Genomic DNA, 9,420 nt, shown 5'->3' with positions numbered 1-9,420 from the left:
CTCTGCCCCTGCCCAGGCCTAACGCCTCTGGCCAAGGCATTAGGCCTGGGCAGGGGACCCCCAGCTCCCCAAGGTTGCAGGCTCCGCCCCTGCCCAGGCCTAAGGCCTCTGGCTGAGGCGTACGGCCCAGGCAGCGTGGACCCGCAGCGGCAGCAACCCCATGATCGCGGGCTCCACTTTAGGCCCAGGCAAGGGACCCCTAGCCCCCGGGACTGCCAGCTTCGACCGTGCCCAGCTCCCATCGCTGGCTCCACCCCTACTTCCTGCTATCACTGGCCAGGGAGGCAAAGGCACCCAATTCTCTGATCATGGCTGGGGGCCGCCTTTGCCCTGCCCCCTGGCTCTTAGCTCCCTCCTGGGTTTCCGATCACTGTCAATGGTAGGGGGCTTCTTCCTGCTTTCCCTTTCGCCTCCCTGCATTGTGCCTACATATGCAAATTAACCACCATCTTAGTTGGCAGTTAATTTGCATATCGCCCTGATTAGCCAAAGAAAAGGGCAGCGGTCATACGCCAATTACCATGTTTCTCTTTTATTAGTGTAGATATTTAGTGGCCAGATATGACCACCTGACGTTTGTAGGCAAATCTTACGCTGAAGTTGCGAGAGGGCCAGACCATTATAAACATCTGAATAGCACAACATACTTAAGTATTGTTGCTGATCAAGTTCATCCTATCATGTTGATGGCGTATCCCAATGGAGATGGCTTCTTCCAACAAGACAATGTGCCATGCCATGGTGCTCATATTGTGCAGGAGTGGTTTCAAGAACATGAGGGAGACTTTGCCTTGCTTAGGTGGCCCCTACAATCACCAGATCTCAATCCAATTGAGCATTTGTGGGATGAAGTTAAAAGAGCCATCAGGCAACTGGTTCCACAACCATCAAATCTCAAAGAACTGGACACTGCTATTCATCAGGCATGGTGTCAGATTCCTCACATCACCTTTCAACATCTCGTGGAGTCAATGACAAGAAGAATCGCCGCAGTAATGAAGGCAAAAGGTGGCCCAACAAAGTATTGATGAGGTGGTCATAATAATCCGGCCACTCACTGTGTGTGTGTGTGTGTATCTATACATACACACATTTAATACACACACACACACATAAAATCATAGGTAAGTGAAGACAGTAAGTGGCCTTTGCCTGACACAAGGACAGTGCTTAGTAACCGCCAGCTTTTAGTGCTGTGACTCGTGCACTGGTGCGGGGCAGCCTGCGGGGATCAGCCTGCTGTAGGAGTGCCATGCACTGACCTCCAGGGGCAGCTCCTGCGTTGAGTGTCTGGTTGAATGGTCGTTCTGGTCATTCCACTGTTTGGTCGCTGGGCTTTATTACATAGGCCTAGAGGCCTGTTGCACGAAGAGATTCGTGCAATGGGCCTACCCTTCCCCTGGCTGCCAGCACCGGTTTTCCTCGGCACCTGTGGCCCAGGTCTTTGCTCCAGCTGCTTGCTGCAGCCGCAGCGGAGAAGCCAAGCCTCTTCAGCCATCAGTCTTCATTCTGCCGGAGCTGGCAGTCCTCGCTCCATGCCTACGTATGCAAATTAACTGCCATCTTTGTTGGGTTAATTTGCATACTCATCTGACTGGCTGGTGGGCATAGCGGAGTGACACCAATTTGCATGTTTCTCTTTTATTAGTGTAGATAAATTATCATTGAATTAAGATAATAGTATCTTGCAGTGTTTTTCAATCATATTCTCCTTGCTCTATGCTTATTAAAATAATAATAATAGCTACTCACTTCAATTGTCTTGGCTAGTAACTGTGTTTCAGGAAAATTATACTTGTATACTTCATTAGCAACATCGTTTACATCAATGGCAGCCACCACATGTGCAGGTATACCGCTTTCTGTAATGAGAAATGGAATATCTTAAAATGTAAAGTCCTTAACATAGATTTTTTTCATTATAGAGAAGTCAAAATAATGAATTTTATAGTACATTTCCTCAATTCTTCAATTATCTAGTTCAGTGATTTTCAACCACTGTGCCACAAAAACTTTTAAAACATGCAATACCTGGCTATTTAGTCAGGGGCACTGATTCTTTTTCTTTAGATTGTCAAATAAAAAAATGACAACAGTTAACACAATAGCTGTCCAGTGTGAATGAATCAAAATTATACCTATTTTTTTGGCAGATCGGCAAAAAATATATATTTTTGGTGTGCTGCAGAATTTTAGTAATTAGTTTATGTGTGCCATGAGATGAAAAAGGTTGAAAATTGCTGATCTAGTTGAATTTCAGATTATCAACTGACGACCAGCCCAGGTATGAAGTGGAATATTTAGGACCTCTGGTTCATCTCTCTAACAGCATTCCAAAGCTAAAAATAAGATTTACATGTTTTAGTCATTATCTCTTATATTTGCTTCCCACCCTCCATTAAGGTATATATATTTATGAGTTAAATAGAAGGTTTTCCTAAGTTAAACCAAAAATAGGCAACAGAAATATATTCTTAAAAGCCATATCACTTGGAAACTTAGATAACTATTATTTGTTCCTCACCTTCTAACATCAATACAAAGTGCTCCCAATACCACTGATAATGCTTTTCAGTAAGTTTTTTTTTTTTTTTTTAAGTAATAGGCTGATTGAGATATAACTCACATGACACAAAATTAACCCATTTAAGATTTAGGTAAGCTTTTAAATGAGATGAACAATTAATGGGCATCCAAATGTAAAAAGTTCACAGATCAAATATTAAAAATCTGAACAGAATGGGAGAGAATATAAGAAGAGTAAGGAAAATAATTACAAGGGCATACCTTCAACTGTCTTGCTGCTAAAGAAAAGCATGTTGAAAATGCTTTCAGATTCAGAAAATTCCACCATAGTCTTTAAATGGCAATCAAAATTTGAACTACTAGTATGTAAGAGTAGCTGCTGTTATATTTTGCAATTACCGTCTTCTTTGCCCTTCTTCCCCAAAACACACTATGTGTTTACCCTGTTCCAAGACAAGGGAAAAATTGAAGAGTTTTAAAAATAAAAGTATTTCAGACCTCTTAGGAAAACCATCAGAGAAAATATTACAAAAGTACATAGTAGCTTCCAATAGCTATTTCTTTACTACTCATTTGCTGTTACTAGCTTAGATAACCCAAGAATCAAAAAAAAAAAAAGGATGTGAGGAGCTAGGGTTCATGAAGTAGGCACCTATAATAAAAGCGTAATATGCTAATTAGACTGGACGACCTTCCAGATGAAGCCAGGGCTGCGAAGGAAGCCCGGGTCCCGGGTGCCAGAGGGAAGCCAGGCCGGCAGCCGGGGGAAGGAAGGCCTACTCTTGCACGAATTCCATCTAGACATAAAACACAAGATGGGGCAACAGAGAAGGCTCAGACATTTAGAAATCACAACCATACACTGAGGCCTAGAGGAGATGATGCCAGAGAGAAATAAAGGGCATGTATGTCTCTTAAGTAAATACATACTCCCTCTGTCCCATAATAATAGTAGCAGTTGATGAATGTAATTTGTCCCATAATAATAGTAGCAAAAGAAAATAAATATAGAACACAACATTTATTATCAAAAAACTAGATTAAATTAAACAATAAATTAAAAATAGTACTCCTAATTTTTATTTTGAGTGTTCAGATAGTTTTGCAGCTAACGTAATTGGACCTTTCTGCAACTTTTCCTTTTTCTTCTGATGCATCAAGAACTGGACAATCGCAACTCGATCTTTGCTTGAAAACTCTCTTTTTTTCATCTTACTTTTACAATGGGTTGATATTCAACTGAAATAAAAAAATCGATCAGCGGATGAAATTAGAAAAATAGTTATAATTCATATAATTAGATTAACCTAAAAATTGAAAGATGTGTCAAAACAAATGACAGATGTCATGAAACATTGATTTTGATTGAAGGCTTCACAATTTTGCACAACATAACTTAGAGCTGCATTCGCCAATAATTCCCGTTTAATTATTCACTAGCTACTATTATTATGGGACAGAGGGAGGACTAAATATCTACTGGGCTCAAAACACTGGGTTAGGACCAATTATCTCCTAGGTACCCTGCTGCCTTGTATACAGGTCACAGGAAACTTTGAATTCCTGTTAGTAATATCACAGGTGGCTACCTCCAATTGAGTGTAAATTAAATAACTAATTACTTGCCATAATCTAATCTAATAAAAGAGAAACATGCAAATTAACCATACCTTTGCTCCGCCCCAAGCCATGCCCACCAGCCAATCAGAGCAACTATATGCAAATTAACCCAATCAAGATGGCGGCTGGCAGCCACGGAGCTGGAGCAAGCAGGAGGCTTGATTACCCCGGCAATGGAGAAAGCCAAGCTTCCTGCCTGCAAACTATGACACACACTGACCACCAGGGGGCAGATGCTCAATACAGGAGCTGCCTCCTGGTGGTCAGTGTGCTCCCACAAGGGGAGCTCTGCTCAGCCACAAGCACAGCAGTGATGGTGGGAGCCCCTCTCGCCTCCTCAGCAGCACTAAGGATGTCTGACTGCAGCTTAGGCCTGGTCCCCGCTGGCAAGTGGACATCCCCTGAGGGCTCCTGGGCTGCCAGAGGGATGTCTGACTGCCAGTTTAGGCCTGATCCCCTGGGAGTGTGCCTAAGTCAGCAGGTGGACATCCCCTGAGTGGTCCCAGACTGCAAGAGGGCACAGGCCGGGCTGAGGGACGCCCCCCTCACCCCAGTGCAAAATTTTTGTACACTGGGCATCTAGTATAAAATAAAGATATAAACTATATCTTTGTCAAAAGCATCAGAGAGATCTTGAAACATAAATAAAAAAGGCTTTTAAACAATAAAAAAATTAGTATATAAAGATCACTTTGCAAAATCACCTATTATCATTCAGGTCAAGAACTAAGCTACTACTAACCATCATAAAAGCTCAGAATTAAATAAACTTCACTGAATAATTTGTTTTGCTAAATAAAAGATGTAATTTGCAATAAAGGCAACAAACTGAAAGTGCCTGGAGTTGGTTAATACAATTATTTAAGCAAGCAAGAATCATGCACACACGCACAAACACACACACACACACACACACAGCATTTAAACAGCAATAATGTCCCTTCTTTTTCTGATCACTCTTTCTGGAAAGATTGTGTGGAAGTGTCACTCTGCTTAGTAGTAGTGAAAAAGTACATTTCTTCTTTTCCTTCTTTACAATTTATTTTCTGATCTACACCTCATATAGGTGAGTAATTATTTGAATTACCTCCTTAAAAGCACACCTGAGACATCTAATCAGGTATGTTAACACTGACATCTAGTTGTGAAATGGACGATCAGCTGAATGCATCCAATGTCTGTTTCATTTAAAGTAATAGCTTCATTAAGAATAAAAGTACTAAGCAAAACCAGACCTGCAAGGACTCTAAATTTAAAATCATTGCCAAATATTTTATCACTATAAGCAAAGTACATTTGTTGTTTTGTTTTGAATACTTTTGCATTTCAAAAATAACAAATTATTTCTGTGAAATAAGATAAAAAGTAAGCTTTAAAAAATCTAATTTTTAATCCTTAGAAGTTTAACTAGTAGTCAACCAAAACCAATTTACTTTGGGTTCAGACATACTCAAGGGTGGGGAACATCTGGCCCGTGGGCCATATAAGGCCTCAAAATCATTTTGTCTGGCCCTGCCAAGGCATTAGGGTTGAGTTAATTAAATGCTTGACCAAATATAGCAGGCTAATTTTTAAGTTGATAATTTTGTATGGCCTGTAAATGACGTTATAAATACCCAAACGGCCTTTCCTCACCCCTGCTTTTATTGTGGCCAACCAAAATATATTTTTTAAATATATTTTTATTGATTTCAGAGATGAAGGGAGAGGGAGAGATAGAAACATTAATGAGAGAGAATCATTGATTTGCTGCCTCCAACACACCTCTTACTGGGGATCGAGCCCTACAACCCAGGCATGTGCCCTTGACCGAAATCAAAGCCAGGACCCTTCAGTCTCCAGACCAACGTTCTATCCATTGAGGTAAGCCAGCTAGGGCCCAACTCCTGCTTTTAGATCATTGTTACACAGATCTGACTAAATACAACAGCCCTTCAATCAGAAAGTGGATGGAACTGTTTGAGATTTGTATACAGTCAAGACATGGGGAAGTGAGGTGCTAAATTAATGTTTTAAAAAGGCACATCGACAGAGTTCACTTTGAAAGGAAAATAAAGATGCTATGCCAGATAATATAAAGAGAAGAGGAGGAAATGAATCTTGAAGAGGACCTTGAGAAAACAAGTTAAGCTGTAAGAAATTTTTCCAGTAAGTCTCTAGAAAAGTCCACTTAAAATGATTTTGGCATATTGAGGTAGTTAATACAGCTACTGCTTTCCCTATTTCTCTCTTTCTCTATTTCCCTCCCTTGCTTTCACTTTCTTACCATACCTTAAACTTCCCTGTGCAGAAGAAAAGCAAGAAATAAAAGCAGTTTGGTAGAGGCCGCACAATCCTGCACAGCCCTGCATCACCCTTATCCTTGGGCATGCAGGAAGCCTCAATTTCCAGGGACATATCTGGTCCCTAAAGGAAAGTTTAATAGGCAGTTGAAATTAGAGTTAACTTGAAACTCTAAAACTGCTTAGTACATCAATGATGAACTGTAATGATGAAAATGTTCTGTATCTGTGCTGTCCAATATGGTAGTCACTAGCCACGTGATTACTAAGTGCTTAAAATGCGGCTAGTGCAACTAAGGAACTGACTTTTTCATTTAATTTAATTTTAATTAATTTAAATCTCAATAGCTACGTATGGCTGTGGCTACCATACTGGGTAGCACAGCTCTCTCTGAACAGAATAGGAAGCCTTTTATAGAGTGGGTACCATGCCAAGACAGCCTATGGAGTCAGAGAACTCATGTTCAAATTCTGGATCTGACACTTAGTTATGTAGCCCCTAATCCTCAATTTCCTTATGTCCACTTAATGAAGTGGACATACAGTATTTTTCCGTGTATAAGATGCTATTTTTTTCTAAAATCGTTAGACTGAAAATCAAGGGGCGTTTTATACAAGGAAGTCAGCTGAAGAGGGAGCAGCACTTGTGCATAGCTGCCCATATCTTGTCAAACAGGCTCCCTCCAATCGAGCCTCATTGTCACTGACATCAGCTGATGCCGTAAGTGGAGGTGGAGGTGGAGAGTATGCAGATGCAACAGGGACTGGAGCATTCTGAGCCCATGAAGATGTCAAAATATAAAAAATAAATACCAGTAAGCAATTGTTTTACTCTGCAAAATTCAAACTGAATATAATCAGCTATGTAAAAGAGCATGGAAATAGAGATGCAGAGACAATTTGGACCTCCTCTCACTGAGTGTATGATCAAACAGTGGAGAAAATAGGAAGAACAACTCCTTAAGATGCCAAAAAAGAAGGCCTTAAAAGGAAAACCAACAAAACTGGCAAACTTGGAGCAGACTTGGATTATGGAGCAACACCAGAGTGGCTTATGTGTGTCAACCAAGCTTATTCAAATCAGGCAAGAATGTTTGCAAGCGAAACGAACATTGTTGATTTTACAGGAAAGACAATATGGTGCTTCAAATTCATGAGGAGAGAAGGACTGGCCATGAGAACATGAACAAAGTTAGCTCAGAAAATGCCACCAATTTATGAGGATGATCTCACATATATAGACAGTGAGTCAGAAGACAGCAGTGATACAAGTTGAAAAAATTGATATGTCTGGAACTAATAGTGATGAAGAAGAGAGCAGTGATGCAACAGAGGCTGAATAAAGTGATATGCTGCATAATATTATAGTACTGGTATACAAACATTACCTGCGGTAATCTATAAGAATAAAAGCGTAATATGCAAATTGACCGAACGGCCGAACAGCAGAACGACCATCCGGAAGACCACACTATGACATGCACTAGCGCCAGGCCATCCTCTGCAGATGATTGATCAGGGGGCTCCAAGAAACCAGGGGTGTGTGGCGGTGAACACGGACAAGCGTCAGGCCAAGGCGGGTGCGGGCGGGGGTGGAGCTGCAAAGCCAGCAGCCAGAGCTGTGAAGCCGGCAGCCGGGGGAAGGAGGGCCTACCCCTGGACGAATTTCATGCATCAGGTCTCTAGTTACTAAATAAATACGTTTTGTGTTTTATGTTTAACATATTGATTTCTTAATTTTGGGTTGGAAAAAAGGGGGGCATCTTATACATGGGGGCATTTTATACACGGAAAAATATGGTAATAGCAGTTCCCACAAAGAGCTGCTATAAAGAGGAAATGAAATATGTAAAACACCTAGTATATAGATTTTCGATAATTATTAAAATTCCTATTCATTGCCTGACTTCTCATTGCCTGACTTCTAACTGGAATATCATAGATTAAACTAGGGGTCCAGTGCATGAAATTATGCACCTTGAAAGGAACTGTGGGCCGCGAGGCTGCTGTGGGCACAGGGGTGGGTCCCGGCCCATCCTCCATGCCCCTGCCTAGCCCCTCCTGCCGCAGCCCCTGGTCTTCTTTCTGCTGGCAGCCCCACTCCCACTGCCGCCAGTCCCATACACTGACAGCACCGACCCTACTATCACTATCACCCGCTAATGGCGCAAAGCGATTGGTGCCGGCACCAACAGCAGGTGTGAGCAGGGCCATAACCGGCAAGTGGTGCAAGAGGCGGCTGCTGGCCCCAATTACCCCTCAGGAGCAGGGGGAGGTGGAGAAGCCCTGAGGGGTGATTGGGACCAGCAGCTGCTGCTCCCATTCACTGATGGCACCCAGTGATTGGGGGCAGCACCAGGTGTGAGAGGCAGCTCCAGCGCTGGCAGCGGGTGCGAGCACTGGGCAGGACCACAGCACGCAGGAGCAAAGAATTTTGAGTAACCACCAGAGGCTCGCCCCGATGACAGTGACTGGTGTCCCACCTTGATCTGGTGCCCCGCTCACCTGCTCCACCATCCTGCCACAGCCGATGCCCACTGTGTTCCGCGCGCGCCCCATGGTGGTCAGTGCATGTCATGGGGCCAGTTGTTTGGTTGTTCCATCATTAGGTTTATTTGCATATTAGGGTTTTATATATATACTAGAGGCCCGGTGCACAAAAATTTGTGCACTCGGGGGGAAGGGGGGTCCCTCAGCCTGGCCTGTGCCCTCTCGCAGTCTGGGACCCCTCGGGAGATAACGCCCTGCTGGCTTAGGCCTGCTCCCGGGTGAGAGGGCAGGGGCCCAATCCCTGGTCGGGCTCAGAGCAGGGCCAATTGGGGAGTTGGGGCACCGCCTCCGTCACACTCAAGGCAGGGGCGGATCAGGAGGTTGCGATGCCACCCTCAGTCACGCTTAGGGTAGGGCCTATTGGGGGGTTGGGGCACCGCCCCCGTCACACTCAAGGTCGATGGGGAGGTTGCGGCGCCACCCCCTGTCACACACAGAGCAG

General features: G+C 43.2%; 1 protein-coding gene across 1 annotated transcript in view; it reads right to left on the bottom strand.

Annotated features, from left to right (window-relative positions):
* The window catches only part of TRDMT1 (tRNA aspartic acid methyltransferase 1), a 37,062-nt gene extending 34,208 nt beyond the window's left edge, over nt 1–2,854 (bottom strand). Inside the window, exons 1-2 of the mRNA XM_015565286.1 lie at nt 2,788–2,854; nt 1,753–1,862 (exon numbers count right to left, since the gene is read on the bottom strand). Of these exons, the coding sequence (XP_015420772.1) occupies nt 1,753–1,862; nt 2,788–2,854 (177 nt within the window). The remainder of the gene's footprint in view (nt 1–1,752; nt 1,863–2,787) is intronic.
* Nucleotides 2,855–9,420: the final 6,566 nt, after the last annotated feature.

This window comes from Myotis davidii, unplaced genomic scaffold (assembly GCF_000327345.1).
Source record: "Myotis davidii unplaced genomic scaffold, ASM32734v1 scaffold980, whole genome shotgun sequence".
NCBI classification, from domain to species: Eukaryota; Metazoa; Chordata; class Mammalia; order Chiroptera; family Vespertilionidae; genus Myotis; species Myotis davidii.
The sequence above is the reverse complement of the archived record's forward strand: the minus strand, read 5'-3'. Positions and strand labels throughout refer to the sequence as shown.